Here is a 20098-nt window from a genome sequence, read left to right as displayed (position 1 = left end):
CGTTGCCCTCTCCGTCGCAGGGTCGCAGGGTCGCTAATAATAAGAGCAGAATACGTCTGGTCGTTCTAACCGAGAAAGAGGAATTAACGTTCTGTCCCCCCTTTTCAACATCTCGTCAAAGATATCCCAGTCATCATGGGTGATTGATTTATTTACCAATCAAATTCAGTTCGTACACCTCTTTAAATTATATTTCGCCGAAAAAGTGCCACCTATCATTGTCACACCAGCGGATACATGCCGGTATCGAATTGGCGAATGCTCCTGGTCGACGTCACGCCCATCGTTAAGACTGTTCTTGGTCAGCTGGTAGATGTAACGCGTCCCACCCCCTACCCAACGCATGTGCATTCCTTCCGGCTTACCAACCTCATTGTGCATTTCGCCCCCACTTGCACTAGAACATCATGGTGTCGTTGGTAGCTCTCCTTTCCATCGCCGCTTCGATCGTAGTCGCGGACAACAGCGAGGACATCAAGTTCCCCGAAGCGGTCGAGGCGGAGGTGGCAGTCAACCCCAAGGCGCACTCTGCCGGGTGGCTCCCCCGCCCCGACCAGTCGCTGGACGTCAACTTCCCCGTGGACTCGAAGATCATCGACACTTCGGCTGCTCCTTGTGTGGTCACCCTCGTCAAGAACCACACGTACGCGCACTCGTACAACAAGCCATACAAGGGGGACTTTTCCCCCCCTTCCTGCTATAACGACCCGGAATATTCCCTCGTTTACCTCCGGTACAAGGCCAACGTGGACCCTGGTCGGCAGTTTGACCGGATCGCCGGCGTCTGGATCGGCAACCACCCCGTCCTCCGCACGACCACGCAGGAGCCCAACAAGGTGATTGGCCCTCACTGGGAAATCTTTCGGGAAATTTCCCAATACCGAGCTCTGTTTGGGAAAAACGGCAATGTCACGGCCTCCCTTGACAACGTGGTCAACGACGTGTACACGAGCAGCTTTCATGTGACGATCACGGCCGAGTTCTACAAGAAGGACCCGTCTCAGCACGTCGTCCAGCGCGTTCCGTACGCGCCCGACCAGATCGTTCCGATCTTCAAATCCAACGACACCTATCCCTGGTTCAACGTCCAGCCCAACACCCTCGGCAAGAACTTCAACCTCGTGACCTTCCCCAAGAACCTCGATGGGTTGTACCTGGAGCTGTTTACGTCTCACCACGGATGCGACGAGTTCCACTACGCCAACCCTCCCGACGAGCTCAAGGCCGCCCTCAAGGCAGACTGTGCCGGCGGATCCTTTCGTGAAGTGCAGATCCTCCTGGATAACGAGATTGTCGGCGCGGTGTGGCCGTTCCCGCTCATTTACACGGGCGGCATGAGTCCTGCCCTGTGGCGCCCCATCGTGTCCGTGGGTGGCTTCGAAGCCCCCACGTACATCATCGACCTGACGCCGTATGTGGCCAAGGTGCTGGACGGCAAGCCGCACAACGTGAGCTTCGCCGTCGGTCACGGCTTGGCGTACTGGCCCACCAACGCCAATCTGTTGGTGTACCAGGACCACAACGTCGAAAAGACGGTGGCCACACTGGACCGTAAAGTGTTTGACCGTAATGTCGTGCCCAATGTGGCTTACAACGGCACCGGCCGTAACCAGACCGTCGACACGACCGCCACCCGTCAAGTGAATGTCAAGTCGACCATCTCCAACTCGCGAGGCATCCGCAAGTACAACATCAAGCAAAAGTTCACCTTCGTGAGCCACCAAGAGTACTCGAGGAACGAACGATTGTTCAAGCAGCGCAGCACGACCCAGACCACGACCACCGTCAAGTTTCAAGACGGCACGAAAACCACCAAGTACTACACGGAGGACTACCCGCTCTACGGCAAACTCGAGTACAAACCCTACACATACGGCAAGTCGGCCCGTAATGTGATTCTATCATCAGTCGATGAGGTGGACATCCCGCCATTCAGATCGCCGCTCATTCCGTTTGAACAAGAAGACACAAACCATCTGAGATCGTCGATCCAAGCCCCAAGTACTTCACGAAAAACGTGACGATTCAACACGACCTCCGCCAGAAACTCAAAATCCACGGCAACAAGGACGACTTCCGCGTCGGAGTCGAAGGGTACGAGCTCTCGATCGCCCAAACGGCCAAGTCCCACACCGACTCGCGCGTCGGTACCAACGCGACCAACCAAGTGGCCGTCGCCGCGTCTAACTCGACCGGATGCTACTCGCACGACGTCCACAGTAACACTGGCAACTACACCAAATACGTTGAAGCCAACAAGTGCCCCCGCGTCAACCTGTACGTTGATGATATCGACGATGACGACGACGATGACGATGACAACGACGATGACGATGATAACGATGACAACGACGACGATGACGATGAACGTGACGATGATTTTGACCTATAATGCACCCGTTGATACAAACAACTAATGCATTAACGAAGACTGTACTTTGGTCGACTTTATCGCCAGCTTCGTGCAACTTTTGTTGGGGTTTCGGGGTTCATTGCACTTGACTTTTACGGCAAACCCCGAAACCCCGAAAACGTCTATAAAACCATATACCGTGAGAAATGATACGTCTTTACGGACTCGTATCCATTCACCTCTTATAATCCATATATCATAAACTGTGATAAATGATTCTTTTTCTGAGTAGTATACCTTGACCTCTTATAATCCATATATCATAAACTGTGATAAATGATTCGTCTCCGCAGAAGTGCGAATTTAAGCTCTTATAATCCATATGTCATAAACTGTGATAAATTATTCGTCTCCACAGAAGTGCGAATATAACCTCTTATAATCCATATCTTGTTCTTTAACTGTAAAATGCCCGGAGTTCGAGGCCGACCGCGACTGCCGGCGAATGCGAGCCTCCCGGCAAAGAAGCGGGTAGGGCTTCAAAGGAAGCGCCTCACGTACGAAGAAAAGCTGCGAGTGATCGAGTACCACGCAGAGCACGGCATGCCCAGCACTATGGACCACTTCTATCCGAACGTAGTCGGGTTGGCGCGCGAATCCGCACGCAAGAACGTCCACACGTGGATTGCCACACGAGCGTCCATCGCAGCCCGTGCGTCGGATCCCATTCAAGCATCCCATCGATGTTCCCGTCCCCATGGTGTGAGTAGCACTCTTGGTACCGAAAGCGAAGACCGCCTCGTGCGGTGGATCTGCGAGCTGCGGTCGAACGGGGTGCCTGTGACCCACAGCATGCTCCGCGACAAGGCGCTGGAAGAGGCCGAGTCCAAGGGTCTCAGCACCGACGTGTTCAAGGCGGGCGAGTCGTGGATAGGAAGCTTCAAGCGGCGCCACGGCATGGACCGCTACGACCACCGCCGCCGCAGCGAGCATGCCGAGAACGACGAGCACGATGCATAATTAGTACTACTTTGTATGAATGTTATGTTGTGGGCAAAGCATTCCGGATAAGCCGGAGGAGTCGGGCGGTCTGCCTGCGACGGCTGTGAAGGAGCGGCGGGAAGGCCGACACCAGGAGCAGCAACACGCGGACGAGCTCATCGAGTTCGGTGGTCCGGAGCTTCTCGAGGGCGGCATGCCGCATCCAGTTGAGGAACACATGCAGATAGGATTCGTAGAGGCAGTAATACTGGTCGAAACGGGAGAAGGATGAGGAGGATGCACCATGATGTCCATGATGCTGGAGAGTCAAGTACACGACAAATGTGATTTGAACCTTCTCGGCGGTCTAGTACATACTATTACTACTACTCATAGATACGTAGTAATACTACGCACCTCGAGTTGCCACCGCTCGAGTTGGTTGAGGGCGTATTCCAGCAACAACGGCGACTCGATGTATCCACCTCTGTGGCAAACTTGGCTCAACAGTGTCATGGTGAACGCGGAAGGAAGGTTACTCGGCGTGCTGTGAGCCAATATGCTGCGCTTTGTCTTAGGAAGGCTGCATGTAGCCACAGACCGCACGCCGGTGATGGGATGCTCGCCCACATGTGCGACGTACGTGTCGACAAGTTGGTGAAAGATCCGCACGTGACTAGCTAGCGCGTGCATGTGCACGTGTATCAGTTGATGGTACAATGCCCACGTGTCTGGCGGGATCAACGCGGTGTCTCTACTGCACATGCCTCTGTCCTTCGTAGTAGCCTTCCGCGACTCGTTCGTCTCGACTTGAATGTGAAGCTTCTTGTCCAAGTTGCCAGCATCAAATTGTAGCGGAAAATGTTCTGGATTTCAACCAATCAAACAGCTCTATCCAAATACTAGCCAATCGCATCACAGGATGGCCATATTTTTAATGAAACAAATGGCAATCAACTTATTTAATTTTAGCCAATCAAACGAGGAAGTCAAGCGAACGTCGGATCATCCACCAAGTAAGTCATGATGGTTGTCGACGAGGCTGCCGAGCCGACCTACTACTTCAACACGATCCAAGGCGACGTCAAGCGCGTAGCACTCCAGGTACCCTCCTCGCAACGACACTCTTCCTCTTCATGTGTGTGTATGTGTGTGCTAGACCCTTGAACAAGTGCTCAAGGACAAGACGTACCATCCGGTCGAAGCCTCGACGTGGGTGCATGAGATCACCCACAGCTGTCTACACTCGCTCAAGGGTCTTGCGGACGGAGCGGCAGGGTTCAAGTTCCTCGTCAACGTGACTATCGTGCAGAAGAAGAACGGCGGGTTCCACACCAACACGTCGTGCTTTTGGAACGCCGACACCGACGGCCACGTCGTCGTGCGGTACGACTCGTCCACGATTCTCGCGCTGTGCTCGATTTACGCGATTAGTTTGCTATAATGAAAACACTACTCGTTCTACTCGTTCCCTTCTCTCATCTCAGCAGCTTTGGGCGCACTTTAACCATCCGATACGCCTGGACCACGTCCCCCGCCTTGAAGGCCGCGTCGTCGTCTGTAAACTGGATGCCGCACTCCTGGCCCTTGGCCGACTCGGAGATCTTATCCTGGAAATGCTTCATGCTTTCGAGCGATAGGTCCTCCGCGACCACATGTCCATCTCGGACGATGCGGTACTTGGCGTCCATGACGAGTGTCCCGTCGGTCACGCGGACGCCGGCGATGCTTGCCTTCCGCCGCCCCTTGAGGTTGATCGGGATGAACTCGAGCACTTCCGCCGCTCCGATAGGCTCTTCCTTGTCAGTATGTGTCATCTGACTCGTCACGAGCATCTCAATCTCGTCCATGAGGGCGTAAATGATATTGTGCGCTTTGATCGGCACTTGTTTGCCTACATTCACATAGCCCACGTCATCTTTCCACGCTTCCTTCCATCTTGCATCCGTTACGTACGCTGCGCGTCCTTCTCAATCAGCGCCCCTTGGCGGGTGTTGAAGGTAAAGATCGTGGCGTTGGTACTCGCTGCCAAGTCAATGTCGGACGTTGTCACAGATCCCTACACATATATTATATATATATATATATTGTCAAATCGATTCAAAACTGGAGCCCATAATAATGTCTTACGATTAAAGACCGCCTCAGCCAATCAAATCACGTCATGTTGTCAAATTTCTGCCAATCCAAACGTTTGACCCTCCGCATTGGGCAAAACCAATATTTATACTAATCTTTGTATAGTATAGTGTGTACAAGATTAAGTAGATCAAATAGATTCGAAAGCTATTTGACGAAATGACTCTCAAGTCCAAATTTGGGTGAAATTCACTATATATATATATATATATATATATATTGTCAAGTCGATTCGAAATTGGAGTAGGGGGGATGTTCAATCGAATGAGCAGACTAACCAAATCGATATATCGACCAATCAAAACCCAGAACACGAAAATCAAGTAGCCAATCAAATTCACTCTTCGACCAATCCAGTATATGAATCGATATATCGATACGTAGATATTTGGCAAATCATGCACATTTGGGGAATATATATCATGTTCTTCCATCTTACCACGCCAGCGTAGATGCACTTGAGGGTACATTCCCGACTCACAGCATTGAGCTCGGCAATCATATGGTCGATGGCGGTGATAATGCCTAGGGCGTTGGCTTTCAGGACCACTGGAACCACCTTGGCCACGTATCCGTCGTCCTCTGGTGTCAGCGCATCCATCCGCTCCTCCTCTTTGGCCCGCTCCTGCCGCTGGAGCTCCAGCTGCCGCCCCTTTCCGCGCCGACCAATGGGCACATGCGCCGCCTCGCCTTCCCGCAGCCGCGCGGCCGCCGCCTCGGCCTCCTTGATGGCCACCTGTTCCAGAATCCGAGCTCTTTCCGCCACGATCTCCTTGGCGGCGGCCTCCGTCTCGACCGGGAGGATCGTCTGGCCTGTCTTGGGCAGGTCCTTGAGCCCCACGACCCGGACGGGGGTGCCGGGGGTTGCAAATTGGACGGATATCCCATTCTCGTCAATTAGAGCCTTGATTTTGCCAAATTCCAACCCGCACACCACCAGTTGACCCACACGGAGCGTGCCCCATGTTACCATCGCGTCCACAGTGACCCCCCATCTATATATATATGTATATATATTAATATATATATATATATATTATCAAGTCGTCGATTCGAAATTCGAGTTCAATCGAATGAGCAGCAGCACCAAATCGCAGATATATTGACCAATCAAAACCCAGAACACAAATAAAATAGCCAATCAAAAATCATGACCAATTTAACATCGAATTCGTGTGACACTGGATCATTTCAACTCCAATATATACAAAGAAGGAAGACTGGACCGATGAGATAGACTTGGAGACAATCCGCCCAAAAGTCAAATGTTGAGGGAAATTTCCCAATTCTTGTACATCCCGTTGTCGCACATATGGCCATCCATACCCTCGAACGACGCTTCCTTCCACGACCACGCCTTCGCCCGGCTTGGACGTGTCCGCGGCCAGCTCCATGATGTCGGCCTGCAGCAGAATCGCCTGCTTGAGGTCATCCAGCCCTTGGCCCGTCTTCCCAGATACACACACAAGCTGCATATCTTGGTCGTGAATCCCCTCCATCTGCACCTCTTTGGTTATACGCGCGATGATTTCATCCTCTTGCCCTGGAAACCTGTCGCATTTCGTCACGGCGACGATCAGCGGCACCGATTGGTCGATCGCAAGTCGAAGTACTTCCTTCGTCTGGGGTTGGATCCCATCGTCCGCGGCTATCACGACCACGAGAATGTCCGTGAGGGAACATCCTTGGGCGCGCATGGTCGAAAACGCCGCATGTCCTAGTCGTGCCAAAAATGGGAATTTTCCCACACCAAACGTTGGGAACTGTACCAGGGGTATCGAAGAACACGATGGATTTGTCGTCAAGAGGTACTGTAAACGACCCAATCTTTTGCGTGATCCCGCCGTGTTCGGTGGTCGTGGTGTTGCGCAGCGCATCCAGCAGCGTCGTCTTGCCATGATCGACGTGCCCCATCACTGTGACAATGGGAGGACGGGCGGGAAATGCCGCGCAGTCGGCGGGTACGTCCGTGGGCTTGATGTCCACAAACCCTTGGACCAAAATGGGAATCATCCCTAGATCTTCCACGGCCAGTTCGGCCACTGTCGCAGACAGTTCTACACACAGATATATATATATATTGTCAGATCGATTCGGCAGACAATTGAAATACGACCAATCAAAACCCAGATCGCTGATCAAGTAGCCAATCAAATTATCCATTCGACCAATGCAACAACATCGAATTAGTGTGTGACTTAACAAATGCCACGACAAAGAAGATATCGATAGACTTGGCAACGAATCAGAAACAACAGCAGAATCGAATGGATTAAACAACCATCTAAGCCAATCAAATCACGTCTTTCGCTCGAATTTCTGCCAATCCAAAATACGCTTGATTCGGCCTAGTCCCTCCGACTGACTTGTGCAAACTATACAAAGAGTTGCAGTATATATATATACTACTCTTTGTATATATATAGTAGTATATATATAAATTAGTATATATATACTACTCTTTGTATAGTTTGCACAAGTTGAAAGGAGATCAAGTGGATTCGAATGCTCTGACAATACAAATCCATACAAAACACGTTCTGGACAAGACAATCGACGTACCAGACGTTTCATTCAGGTCTCGTTCACCCAGTGTCCGCAATGTGCGCAAAAGTAGATGCGATTTGATGCACATGCGGTCGGCCAAGTCCTCGACGGTGATTGTATCTGGAATCTCCACCTTCATCTCTCGCTGGGGCAAGGATGATGACGTGACGTTCGAGCGCTTTCGATCGCGGAACTTGTTCTTGGGATGGCGATCCGTGGCGTTGTTGCGCTGCTGGTACCTTTGGCGATGGGATTTGTGGTCGGCGGTAGTCGATGCAGCGGACGAGTTCCACGATACGTCGGGAAAGTAGTCCTTGGAGAAGAGGCTCTTTTCAAACTTGAAGCTCTTCTTCTGTTGTTGTTGTTGCTGCTTTGGGGGAGGATGGCCGCGCCCGGCGGCGGCGTTCGAGTCGACCTGGATCTCGCCGCCTTTGCCAAACAGCTTGAACCGTGGCGGGTCGATCACGGCGGAAGGCTTCAACCACGGCTGGCGAGGACTGGACTTTGTAGGGATACCCTTGCGAAACGGCGGCGTCGACGAGGCAGCGTTGTTGGTTGTCGCCGACTTGTCAACGTACGGCACCCACGCTTTCAACTCTTTGTCCCACGTCTTTCGGCCAGGAGGTACTGGTACTGGCTTCACAGTGGTCGAGACCGTGGGTTGCTTCGGAGAAGACCACGCGCGTGCAACTGGCCTGGACGAGAACGTCCGCGTGGCGGCATGCCGGAGCTGTATTGGCACACGGAGTTGCGCTGCCATTTCCTTTGGATGTGTGTGCACCAGGCAACAATTGTTGTGAATAACAAGGTTCTGATTGGCTTTAAAATCAGGCGAGCCCGAATTTGATTGGTCGAAATGTTTAAAACTACCTATTGGTCAACTCAAAACTGAATCGTTACAGGATGATGCCATAATTTGACGGTCCGGTGCATCGCGGGTCTGTGGGGTATGAGAAGCCATTGGGGTTGGCATTTCCGACGCCAGTTCCTGTGCACGAGCACCTGCCTGCACCACACGCGTTGGACTTGGCGGCCTGCAACCTCGCTTCCTCGGTGGGGTACGCCATCACTGCGGGACATCTACCGTCGATGGGCGGCATCAACTCACACGACGACAATGGGAAACGAGGACGCACCCGTAGGGGGATCGCTTGCGCCGCTCAAACGCCACGCTCTTCTTGCACACTTGTTCTTGCTGCCATGTCAACGCACATGAGTCGCAGGTCAGACACACGCGGTCCGCTTCGGTGGTGCACGGGGAGAACTCGTATTGGTCATTCGTGCATTTCGTACATGCACTGCACACTCGATTCTGCGTCGGCGAGCAGTGGGTGGACGCGTACAGACCAAAATGGCACGGCCGGCAACCTATATGTCTTAGTCACTACACATAGTAGGTTCCCCCAGTCGAGATCTTACGAAGACACGCGGTGTCGCGGGTGGCAGAGCAGGCAGTGGCCGCAAAGAAACCAGTTCCACATACCGTGCATGGCGAGCACACCCGGTCCGCCGTGTCGGTGCACGTTCGCGAGCCATACGAGCCAGCCGGACACGCGCTGCAATCTACCCCCAAATTGTTTTCGTAGGATTTAGCCAATCAGCATGTAGTAAAGCACAATGACGCGAATTAGTGTGATGACTGACTGCCCCATACAAAATTCAGTACTAAAAATGGACTACAGTACCTACCAGCAGTGGCAGCTTGTTGGACGGTGGGTCCTTGGAAAGCATTTCCCTGAATGTCTCGAAGGCCAGGAGGTAGCGAGACGAAGGACGTGCCGCGGGTGAGCCCGATGCCCGCGGCGTTCAGTTGGGCCACGGTCGACGGCGACACCCACACGATCCACAGCGTCTCGTCCACTGGGAACGGCAACGTCGTCGTGGTCGCTTCTCCTGCTGCCACGTCAGAGAGTTGAAGTTGACTGTGTTTGTACGAACCACGGGGAATAAGTCGACTGGGGGCCGACAGCCCGATGCAGTTGGTGGCTACGAGCGAGTCACACAGGTGCATGAACTGAAACGTCGACCGGTCCATCACTTTAGAAAAGCGCAGCTGGATGTATTGCTGGTCATATGTAAACTGACTCAAGCTGGGACCGACCACATCCGCCACGAACGTTGTCACCTACGTGGAAATATATAACTTGCGAATCCTACTTTAGTGTACCAGGATCGGTGATTGAGGCAGCATCAACGGCTGCCAGCAGCCTTGGATTCGAGTGGATTTACACTGCAAGTTGTCATAGTTTGCAAACCCTGGCTCGAACGACAGCGCCGCGGTGGCGGCTGTTGTGGCCACGGTGGGGGCCTGTTGCAACCGGACAAAGTCGTTGGCTCCTACTTGGATTTGCACCTACCCATCGAGGAGGTTTAGTCGAAAAGGATTGGCCAAGTTGGACCTACCACGGTCGTCGGCGACACTGGAACCACCAGTGAGTCACTCGTTAACGTGATTTTGGTGTTGGTTTGGGGGTTCAGAATCGATAAAAGGGTCACGGCAGCAGAAGCAATCGGGTGCGAGAATGTCAATGTTAGCGTCTTGGCCGACATGTTCAGCACGCTCGAGACAAGGCGGGGGGTTTGCATCGCTCCTCGAATGACCAGCTACATACCAACAACATCACAACATACCTTATTAAACCAGTCGAATCTTACGGGCAGTTGAGCAAATGCTCCCAGTCGCGTGTTCGTAGGAGTCGTGAGCACCAATGAAAATGCGCGGGATGGATTTAAGGCAGTGTACGGCGGCGCCAAGATGGTCACGGTGACCGAAACTGGCCGTGTATCTCCGTCTTGCCACTGCAATGCACTTGTTTGAGCGACGAAATCGATGCCTCCGATGGCTGTGCCGTCGATGGTTTGTACATACACGGTGGCCGCGCCTACACTGCCCCGAGACCGCTGCACCTAGGTGCAACTTGTTCGTTCGAATATATGGTAAAGAACGAAGTTTGTACGAGCACGGAGAACGAGCCTGGCGCGGTGACCTGCACCGGTTTGGCCAAACCGATGCGGGAATCCCAGTAGTCCACTTCGGGCAGGAGTTGCAGCAGATCGCTTGTGACTGGCGACAATCGAAGAAGTCGCTCTTCTGTTGTGATCGACACAAAGTCCACGACCCCCCCTGTATGACTTCTAGTGAGCCATTCTCATCCCTTGGAAGTCGCACCTGCGTAAGGTTCCAGCGGTAACACCGTCACAATAGTCGTGGCTGCAGTAGTGCTCAGCGTGGCCCCATTCGTAGGAGCCTGCAGCACCACTAGGTGCGGAGTCCCCGTGGGGCTAGTCGCAGCTGTTGCGAGCACAAAGCTCTTTTCTGCAGCGTCTCCATCTGCCCAAGTCAACGTGCCGGTTTGGGGCTGGCCGGGGATCAACGACACGCACAAATAGCTCACGGCGATCGCTCCCACAGTCCCCTCCTGTCGTGCCACGTAGATGCGCACAGCCGAGCCGGCTTGCACCGAGTACACGTCGGCTGCACAGCTTGGAAAGCACGGCGCATTTAGCTGCAACACCCCTGCCGGCACACCTATAATAAAACGATATAAGTTTGGAGCTGTTCTCATGAGTAGTTCTATCATACCCAAGTGGTTGCCTTGGACGGTGATGTCCACGGTAGAAATCGTGCCCAGTAGGGCTTGTCCAGTGGGTGCAAACAGCTGTAGTGTGAACGTCAGGTCTTGGCGGTACGGGGCCTGGTTGAGCCACAGCAAGTCAATGTACTTGGGGCCGTGGTCACTATCCGACCACGACATGAACCGGGCAAACGGCAGCCCCTTGACAAAATTGAAGTCTTCGCCCGCAGTAGCAGTGGACGTGGCAGTCACTACTACATCGTACGGCACTTGCACGTGGCCGAACGCGCCGTGGAGTCGGTGCACGGGGATGCTCAGGGGGTACGGTGTTTGGGGGTTCCACGTCGGAGGAATCGTGAACGATGTAGAGTTGGCCGAAAACGTTATGTCCCCGGGGTAGACTGCCGTAGCAACCATATGTTAGTTGGGTATTAATATATGAAGGAGGACCATTGGTGGCGCGGATGGTGATCTCGGCGGTGGCTTGTGGCATGTATATCGAAGTGGTGGCGTCGTGCAAGTCGAGGAAGAAGGTCACATCTTGGTTGGTTGGGGTTGCTGCAAACCGCACTTGCACTTCGACGGGGTTGGAGTCCCCATCACTCCACCCCAGTGTCTGGTTCACGATGGGGATGTAATGGATGGACTGCAACGCACTGCCGTCTCGAGAGGACACGGCGACGGACGCGGTCCCGTCGGCGCCCAACCCCCGCTGGACTAGATGGAATGTCGTCAGCGAATAATAACAACGGGACGGGGCGCACCCAAGACGGACACGGAGCCCCACACGGACGTTTGACTGTACGCAGTGGGCATGAACAGAAAGTGACCTGGCGCCACGGTGGCCTGAGCCGACGCCACGGCCGCCACCAAGATTCGCCACATCGACATGTAACTGTCGGTTTCAAGGCGGCAGTTACATAGTGGATCGCCCATAACGTTACATTTGCTAATGCAAACGATCTTTTACCCAAGAATTTCGACTTTTTTGCTGATTCACCAAACCTATCGATCGATTCTTTGCACTAACTTTTGTACGTAAAACTCGTAGTTTCAGTCAACTAATTCGATGTTGAATTCGTCGAAGAGTAGATTTGATTGGCCACAGATTCCGGTTCTTCGTTTTGATTGGCCAATCCATTGTCTGCCGATTTGGTGCTGCTCAATCGATTGAGCACCCCAAGTCCAACTTCGAATCGACTTGACAATATGATGTCACGAATAACTGGTCACCGTGGAATTGCTTACAATCTACTCAAAATTACAATGGCTGTTATCCGGATAAAAATGTCGTGGATTGTGATAATACAGGGTTTCTATTGGTTAAAACTTGACCACCTTCTTCCTCTGAGTCGACTTGGGTGGTGCTTTGATTTCATTGTCATCATTGTCTTCGATGATATCTATGTCGTCCAAGGCATCCCCGCCATATTCGAGCGAGGCCGTGCCGGTCATGCTATCGTCAACATCGTCGTCGGCAAAGACCTTCTTCGTGTTCTGGGGTCCATCTTTGTGGGGGCAGTCCTTGGCCAAATGCATTTTACTCTGGCACACCTTGCAACTGCCGCCCTTGGGGTAGATGCCTTTCTCGGACAGCGGACACTTGGAGCTCAAGTGGCCCGTGCCTTGACAGACAAAGCATTGTGCGAACGAAGTGCCGTCGCCCACTTTGGGCTTGGGGCACTTCCACAGACTATGACCGCTTTCGCCGCAGTTGAAGCACAAGTCGTTGGCTTCGCCTTTGCGCTGCGGACACGAATTGATGTCGTGGCCCTTCTTCCGGCAATGGAAACAGCTCTTGTTCGAATTCCCCTGCAAGCATCACATGTTAGACCAAGGCACATATTCCTACAGTTCTACCTCCGTGCAGTCCTGCTTGCGATGGTCCGACGCGCCACAAAGCCAACACCCGTCCTCGTTGAACCCTCCCTTCGGCTGCATCTTCTGGTCGCGGCGACGCTGCTTCATCTCCTCGCGCTTGTCCTGTCTCTTCTGTTTCTCCATGTTGATCGTTGCCTTCTTCTTGGCCTTGGCCGCGCGGCGACGCTCCGTCTTGCTCAGTTCTTCCGCCATCGCGCTTTGGTTGGTTGGTCTCTGCTGCTTCAATGTGCGTTAAAAGCAAAATTAATCCGGATAATTTATTATCCGGTATCCGGAAACGGGACACCACGTTTCCGGATTTGTGGCATTTACCAACGCACAGCACCATGGAGCAGATCCAAGCGCAGATGGCCGCATTGAAGAGGCAGCGGGAGGAAGCGAAAGCCCTGGCGCTCGGTGATGCCCCTGCTTCGAAGAAGAAGTACCTTCGACGTGGAGAGATTGAAGCTGCCTTGGATGAGAAGGAGCGTATCGAAGCTGCCGCTGCCGCCGCGGCATCCGCAGCCGAACTCGCGGCAAAAGCACTTCACATTGAGGCCAACAGTACCACATCGGCGTCCACCGCGTCAAGCAACGAACAAACGAAATCGAATGCGTCGTCTTCGAGTTCTGCGGAGGTCAAGGGGTCGGACACCTCCACAACACAGCAGGGAGATGCGACAGGCCAATTGAACCTGAGTTTGTCCGACATTAAGAAGCGCCTGCGGAACTTAGGCCACCCGGTGACGCTATTCGGGGAGACTGCGCAAGATCGCGCGAATCGGCTGGAATCTCTCATCCATGCGACGGAAGGCGGGGAGATGGAGATTCAGGCGGACAAGGACGATAAGGAAGTGGAGACGGAGGAGAACAAGGACGAGCGAAGCGATGAGATGCTTGTGTACAGATACTTCAAAACGATGCTGAGTCAGTGGGAGCTGGCGCTGGGGCAGCGCCCTGAGACGGTGAAGCGCACGGCGCAGGGCAAGATCGCCACGCGAACCATGAAGCAGTGCAAGGACTACATCCGGCCGCTGTTCCGTCTCTGCAAGCACCACGAAGTCCCCGAGGATATTCTGAGGAATCTGCTGGACATCGTGCGGTTCTGCGAGGGCGGCGAGTTCGTACAGGCGAACGACGCGTACATCAAGATGGCGATCGGGAACGCCGCGTGGCCCATTGGGGTGACCATGGTCGGCATCCACGAACGTACGGGGCGAGAGAAGATCAATTCCAACAAACAGGCACACGTCATGAACAACGAACTGCAGAGAAAGTACCTCACCAGCGTCAAGCGACTCATCTCGTACGCGCAGTCCATCTCCAACGCCCTCCCGTCCAAGAAAGTCCTGTAAATGCACTAAGTAACTCGTGCGATCCTTCTCTATGAGCAAACGAGTGTCGCCATGATTCACATGCAGTATGACGGCGTTCCTTGGTTACGGGTATTGCACGCGCATCGTTAGATCACACATTCCTTGATGGACGACGGCATGTCAAGCGCAGGGCGGACGTACCGGCAACCTACATACAGTACCTGCCCGTCGGTTCATCCACTTGAGTGCGCGCGGCGTGGTGAGTTTGAAAATGAATGACCCATGAGGAAACTCTAATAATGCATATATGAAGTCAACGAAGAACATATAGTACTGACTTTGAGAGGTTCTTTTGTCCCAAGATGAAACAATCAATATGAAGCCGACCAAGGAGGTATCGCTGGCGCCGATCCATGTGGTGCTGTGGGCGATCTTCCCGCTGCTGTTCCTGACGATCCTCGAGTCTCTCTCATATGGACTCCTCGTGCCCGTGCTGCCCATCGCCACCACCGAGGTAATCCATCGTGTCCTCTGCATGGTGATGACCTTTGGCAGTAGTACTTTGCGAGGGAACACAACAACGGGGTTCCCATCGACTGCGTCAAGTTCAGCAACGTGACCGCGTGCGTGCAAGGGTCCAAGGAAGCAAACATATGGTCCAGCGCCACATCGTCCCTTGGGTCTCTAATTAGCTTCATCATCACGCCGCTCGTGGGCCAAGGCTCCGACATCTACGGTCGCAAGGTACACTTGTCGTGGTTGCTCCCTCGTCACGGTCCCTTCTAGCCATTCCTAGTGGCAGCACAAGTGCTGCACGTGGTCTACCCCTTCACGATCATGCTGTTTTGCATCTACAATCACGACATTCACATCTACTTTATCGTCAAGTTCGTGTACAACTCGTTCCTGACTGGATCCGTCGTCGCCGCGTCTGTCGCCGACACCATCTCCCCCCACAACCGAACCACCGGTACATACCTCCATCTCTCTCTCGCGACTCACTCGTCCTGTCTAGCGTACGGCGGTCTCTTCGCCATCCAGTCCGTCTTCTTCTCCCTCGCCATCGCCCTCACCGAATACCTCAACACCGTACGACATCTATAAGTACCCCCTCCCTTCGTCATCACCGACATGTAGTTCACCATACTCGTCCTTTCCGCCGTCTTTTACATCTTGCGGGTCCTCTGGTGCGTTTTGGCCTTCAACGAAACCCTGTCCATGTCCTGCCGCGCGCCATCCTACACCGGCATCAACCCCTTCCGCGCCATGACGATCCTACTCAAAACGAGTCTCTTCCGCCGCCTCAGCGTCGTCATCGCACTCTCGACGTTTGCCGGCGCCGGCCTCATGTCGTTTCGACTATTCTTTTTCAATGTAACTTATATTTCTATCTTTTATTGACAAATATATATATATATATATATTTGATGGCACCATGTCTCCTCTTTTCTCCGAGTTTCTAATCCGTATTTGAATTCTTCGTACCGTTTTATCTATTTCATTTGAATGTGCACTATTATTTTTTCTTGGAATCAATAATAATAATACTAATCAAATGTTACATTTATATATAAATATATATATATTAATAGTAGTACATATTTCCTTTCGTCGATTATGTTCGTGGAATCCCCATATTCACGTTTTTATGTCTCCCATCCAAACGGTCAATAGTATTGTGCATATTTCACCCAAAGTTGGACTTGAGAGTCATTTCGCCAAATACCATTTGAATCTAGTTGATCCTATTTAAGCTTGTACACACTATACTATACAACGATTAGTATATATTTGTGTGTTCATGCATCGAGCGATGATTGACTACTGCATCGATTCCATATTATTATAAACTATATTTGAAGCTGCTTGTATGAACCAACCATTCTAGACCGACCTGGGCTTTAACAAGGACGAGAACGCGTCGTTCCTGCTAGCTGTGGGTATATCTTCCATGCTATCTCAGGGTATATTGCTGCCTCTGCTCATCCGGTTGGTGCGGGAGAAGGGTGTGGTGGCCATCTCCATGCTATCGTATGCCGTCATGAGCGGGCTCTACCTCGTCGTGCTGGCCACGCACTCCAAGTTGGTCGTACTGGTCGTCGCCGTCTGCTCGGGCTTGGGGGACATTGGCTTTGCCGCCATCTCGTCGCTCAAGTCGACCCACGTGTCAGAGCAGGTGGGTTGATCAATACTACCTCTCTTTAATAGTTATACTCTAGAAGTATATATACTATTGTCCTTTTACCCCAAATTTGGATGACTTTAGTGCTGATTGTTTGCCAAATCGATCGATTCTTTGGCTTTTGGATGCTAAGATCGTCCAATATCACACTAATTTCAGTCATCCCACACGAATTCCATGTTGAAATCGTGGTGGATCATTTGATTGGCTACTTGATTCGTGTGTTTTGATTGGTCGATATATCGATTGTCTGCGATTTGGTTCTTCTGTTCCTTTGATTGAGCATATATCGCCAATTATAATGAATCGACAATATACCCCGTCCAAACTAGAACGTACGGTCATATTGTGCTTTCGAGTGAAATTTCATTGTGTGGTGGTTTCTCGTTGGAATTTAAATCGATTTGATTGGCTACCTCAGATGAGCTCAAAATTATTAGCCAATCAAAACCCTCTCAATGAAATTCAACCAATCAGATCGATTGTGGATCGATTCGATTGCCCCCCCTCCCCAACAATTTGTATCAAATCGACAATATTGATCTCATTGTAAATCAGGAACAAGGCCGGGTACAGGGCGCCCTGTACGCCGTGCGCGCCCTCGCGTCTGCGATTGGTCCGCTGGCGTATTCCGCCTTGTACAGTGCAGGACAAGGGAAAGGCGCGCCGTTTGAGTTGTCTTTGGCGCTGTATGCGGTGGCCACGGCCGTGTCGTGCTTCTTGTCCAGTAGTGACCATAGTGACCACTTAGTGCCCGTTGCAGTGACATTGGACTTGTCGGTCGACTCGCCCCGGCAAGGCCCGTTGGCGCCTCTGCTCGGGGACGACGATGACGCTTACGATGACGACATTTGATATGTATTAGGACTACTAGCTCCATAGATGTAGTACTACTAGCTGAATCGACAAACATCATGAGCACCGTGATACTTGGTTACTGTACAGTATTGTCCTTTTACCCAACAGTTGGACTTTTGTGCTCCTGGCTTGTAAATTATGTAAAGGTCGAAATCCAGTCTCACACTAATTTCAGTCACACACTAATTCGATGTTGCACCGGTCGAAGAGTCAAGTCCAAAGCACCGCGCCACTTCTTGGAAGCAGGTGATGGAACCCAAAATGTTTGTTGTACAGTATATAGTCGTTGTTGATGCCTGGAACTGGACGCGGGGAGTACGACTGAATTTGTCGTAGAAGGACGCCTGGACAGCCATCGCCGCGTTCCGCTGGACAACAACCAGGCACCATCTCGGTCATCTTGCCTTGCTGACCCACGGACATGGCGAAGATCTGAGGTGCATACAAAGCAGCTGAATCTTCACCTGCTTGTGCTGAAGACGCTGTGCAGGCGAGACACTTCCGCCGCGCTACCTAACACGACAAATCCAACATCCTGTGATACCATTGGTCAAACGAATACACGCTGTTGATTGGCTTATGAAATAACCCTCTTTGATTGGCTGAAAAGTGATACGTCCCACGATCGAAAATGCTCTCAACCGTCAAGAAGCGCATCTCAAGTTTGCCAGTCGTCCCTGCCATTCTCATGTCCGCCATCGAAAGTGCCAAGCGCCTGGTGCGTCCATCCGCTCAGTCCTCCTCCACACGTTCACTTACTCCCCTCCCTGCATTAGGCTGCCCGCGCTGCCGTGGACGAATTCGTCAAAGACGGCGACGTTGTCGGCATCGGCAGCGGTATAGCCTGTCGTCGACAACCCACCATGCTGACACCACATGTGATTCTAGGGTCGACGGTCGTGTATGCAGCCGAGAGGCTTGGCGAGCGCGTGGCCAACGAAGGCCTTCGCATCTCAAGCATCCCGTCGTCGTTCCAAGCGTCGCAGCTGATCTCGCAGCACAAGTTGAACTTGACCAACTTCGACTCGCATCCTGTGATCGACATCGCGATCGACGGCGCTGATGAAGTGGACACGGCGCTCAACTGCATCAAGGGCGGCGGGGGGTGCCACCTCCAGGAGAAGATTGTCATCTTCAACGCCAAGAAGTTTGTCATCGTCGCCGACTACCGCAAGCAGTCGACGTATCTGGGCGAGCAGTGGACCCAGGGCGTACCCATCGAAGTGGTGCCGCTCGCGTACGTGCCGCTCATACGCAAGCTCAAGGAACTGCATGGCGCGCCCGTGCTTCGCATGGCCAAAGCCAAGGCGGGGCCGGTGGTGACTGACAACGGCAACCTCATCCTCGACACGCATGTAATGCGTGTATATTATTATTGTCGGTGTTCTTTAAAAGTATTTTTTATATTTATGTATGTACTTTTATTAATAGTTTGGGATCCTCCAAGACCCCGCCAGCCTGGAAAAGACCCTGAAAATGCTCCCAGGGGTGGTCGAAGTGGGTTTGTTTGTGCAGTTAGCGTCCAAGGCGTTCTTTGGCCAGGCCGACGGATCCGTCAAGGTCGTGGTGCCGCAATAATTATAATAACCGCTATAATTATAAAAACGTGAAATATCCGCGTACAGATTGGCTCAACTATGCATTAAAATCCTTTCACTACATCATCCATCGATCAAATTTTTGGACCGACAGTGTGTTTCATGTACAAATAGCGAATACTGTGAATACGCTATAAACTCCCAAAATTCGCGTGGTTTGTCTTAATCACGCTGGAGTTCTGATTGGTTGAATATACTTGTCTTTGTGGAAGAAATTAAATCCACTCAAAATTGGATTAGGCAGGTGTAAACTCCATACAAAAGCTGAACTAGCCAATCCGATCATCCGGTGAAATGCAAATTTTGAGGGTGAGGGTAGTTTGCACTCGGAAATGGGCGACAGGACGTGCACGACCATGCAAGCCATGCAGGTAATGAATGAATTACAGCACAGCAGATTAGGCCCTAATTCGTCGAGTGCGTTACACCTACGGATTTGAGTCGAATCTGCTTTATTTACACACGTAGTAGTACATTTCACCAGCTGATTTGACGAGAATGCCCAGATTATGCTCTTTCACTTCCACTAATTTGCAGGCCAATCGAAGGTGGGAAAGATAGGTTTTTTCATGTCCGTTGCAATCATGTTTGGACAGAAGTAGTAGTACTGTACTACTACGGGTGTAGGGTTTTCACGCGTGCTTTTTGGGGTATTTACTCGTGTCGCGTATTTTGAACAATTTTTGGGG

The 20098-nt window shown here is 52.1% G+C and overlaps 10 protein-coding genes across 13 annotated transcripts; 6 read left to right on the top strand and 4 right to left on the bottom strand.

Annotated features, from left to right (window-relative positions):
* Window positions 1–407: 407 nt before the first annotated feature.
* H257_05534 (hypothetical protein) lies at window positions 408–2392 on the top strand (the record flags this gene model as incomplete). The annotated part of the gene is made up of 2 exons (XM_009830443.1): window positions 408–1951; window positions 1996–2392. The coding sequence occupies 2 exons, from the start codon at window positions 408–410 to the stop codon at window positions 2390–2392; spliced, it is 1941 nt and encodes a 646-aa protein (XP_009828745.1).
* A 416-nt stretch (window positions 2393–2808) lies between these two features.
* On the top strand, window positions 2809–3485 carry H257_05533 (hypothetical protein). The gene has a single exon (XM_009830442.1). The coding sequence runs from the start codon at window positions 2822–2824 to the stop codon at window positions 3371–3373; it is 552 nt and encodes a 183-aa protein (XP_009828744.1). The 5' UTR covers window positions 2809–2821; the 3' UTR covers window positions 3374–3485.
* On the bottom strand, window positions 2810–4166 carry H257_05532 (hypothetical protein). The gene is made up of 2 exons (XM_009830441.1): window positions 3752–4166; window positions 2810–3701 (listed from the first exon to the last, which is right to left on the bottom strand). The coding sequence occupies exons 1-2, from the start codon at window positions 4097–4099 to the stop codon at window positions 3396–3398; spliced, it is 654 nt and encodes a 217-aa protein (XP_009828743.1). The 5' UTR covers window positions 4100–4166; the 3' UTR covers window positions 2810–3395.
* A 152-nt stretch (window positions 4167–4318) lies between these two features.
* Window positions 4319–4801, top strand: H257_05531 (hypothetical protein). Its single transcript, XM_009830440.1, has 2 exons — window positions 4319–4438; window positions 4494–4801. Exons 1-2 carry the CDS (start codon window positions 4358–4360, stop codon window positions 4776–4778), a joined length of 366 nt encoding a protein of 121 aa, XP_009828742.1. The 5' UTR covers window positions 4319–4357; the 3' UTR covers window positions 4779–4801.
* Window positions 4635–8803, bottom strand: H257_05530. Of its 2 annotated transcripts, XM_009830438.1 has the most exons (6): window positions 8036–8780; window positions 7243–7530; window positions 6800–7190; window positions 5913–6468; window positions 5291–5393; window positions 4635–5228 (listed from the first exon to the last, which is right to left on the bottom strand). In XM_009830438.1, exons 1-6 carry the CDS (start codon window positions 8778–8780, stop codon window positions 4813–4815), a joined length of 2499 nt encoding a protein of 832 aa, XP_009828740.1. In that variant the 3' UTR covers window positions 4635–4812. The 2 variants fall into 2 exon arrangements, with proteins under 2 accessions (XP_009828740.1, XP_009828741.1); XM_009830439.1 differs by lacking the exon at window positions 4635–5228 and having other exon boundaries at window positions 5248–5393; window positions 8036–8803.
* A 32-nt stretch (window positions 8804–8835) lies between these two features.
* H257_05529 lies at window positions 8836–12504 on the bottom strand. 2 transcript variants are annotated; one of them, XM_009830436.1, is made up of 13 exons: window positions 12360–12504; window positions 12046–12312; window positions 11604–11996; window positions 11190–11549; window positions 10978–11144; window positions 10676–10927; window positions 10424–10624; window positions 10188–10373; window positions 9959–10145; window positions 9710–9913; window positions 9440–9583; window positions 9157–9388; window positions 8836–9100 (listed from the first exon to the last, which is right to left on the bottom strand). In XM_009830436.1, the coding sequence occupies exons 1-13, from the start codon at window positions 12484–12486 to the stop codon at window positions 8917–8919; spliced, it is 2904 nt and encodes a 967-aa protein (XP_009828738.1). In that variant the 5' UTR covers window positions 12487–12504; the 3' UTR covers window positions 8836–8916. The 2 variants fall into 2 exon arrangements, with proteins under 2 accessions (XP_009828738.1, XP_009828739.1); XM_009830437.1 differs by having other exon boundaries at window positions 9157–9583.
* A 372-nt stretch (window positions 12505–12876) lies between these two features.
* Window positions 12877–13706, bottom strand: H257_05528 (hypothetical protein). The gene is made up of 2 exons (XM_009830435.1): window positions 13456–13706; window positions 12877–13407 (listed from the first exon to the last, which is right to left on the bottom strand). The coding sequence occupies exons 1-2, from the start codon at window positions 13666–13668 to the stop codon at window positions 12919–12921; spliced, it is 702 nt and encodes a 233-aa protein (XP_009828737.1). The 5' UTR covers window positions 13669–13706; the 3' UTR covers window positions 12877–12918.
* Window positions 13707–13789: 83 nt separating this feature from the next.
* H257_05527 (hypothetical protein) lies at window positions 13790–14876 on the top strand. Its single transcript, XM_009830434.1, has one exon. The coding sequence runs from the start codon at window positions 13803–13805 to the stop codon at window positions 14808–14810; it is 1008 nt and encodes a 335-aa protein (XP_009828736.1). The 5' UTR covers window positions 13790–13802; the 3' UTR covers window positions 14811–14876.
* Window positions 14877–15122: 246 nt separating this feature from the next.
* H257_05526 lies at window positions 15123–17935 on the top strand. 2 transcript variants are annotated; one of them, XM_009830432.1, is made up of 7 exons: window positions 15123–15285; window positions 15330–15515; window positions 15558–15741; window positions 15787–15860; window positions 15909–16145; window positions 16660–16947; window positions 17512–17935. In XM_009830432.1, exons 1-7 carry the CDS (start codon window positions 15148–15150, stop codon window positions 17806–17808), a joined length of 1404 nt encoding a protein of 467 aa, XP_009828734.1. In that variant the 5' UTR covers window positions 15123–15147; the 3' UTR covers window positions 17809–17935. The 2 variants fall into 2 exon arrangements, with proteins under 2 accessions (XP_009828734.1, XP_009828735.1); XM_009830433.1 differs by lacking the exon at window positions 17512–17935 and having other exon boundaries at window positions 16660–17026.
* A 507-nt stretch (window positions 17936–18442) lies between these two features.
* H257_05525 (ribose 5-phosphate isomerase A) lies at window positions 18443–19447 on the top strand (the record flags this gene model as incomplete). The annotated part of the gene is made up of 4 exons (XM_009830431.1): window positions 18443–18529; window positions 18588–18648; window positions 18700–19166; window positions 19243–19447. The coding sequence occupies 4 exons, from the start codon at window positions 18443–18445 to the stop codon at window positions 19387–19389; spliced, it is 762 nt and encodes a 253-aa protein (XP_009828733.1). The 3' UTR covers window positions 19390–19447.
* Between the last annotated feature and the right edge of the window lie 651 nt (window positions 19448–20098).

The sequence above is a fragment of the Aphanomyces astaci genome (genome assembly GCF_000520075.1).
Source record: "Aphanomyces astaci strain APO3 unplaced genomic scaffold supercont1.10, whole genome shotgun sequence".
Taxonomy (NCBI): Eukaryota; Oomycota; class Saprolegniomycetes; order Saprolegniales; family Verrucalvaceae; genus Aphanomyces; species Aphanomyces astaci.
Note: the sequence above shows the minus strand (reverse complement) of the source record. Positions and strands in the feature narration are given on the sequence as shown.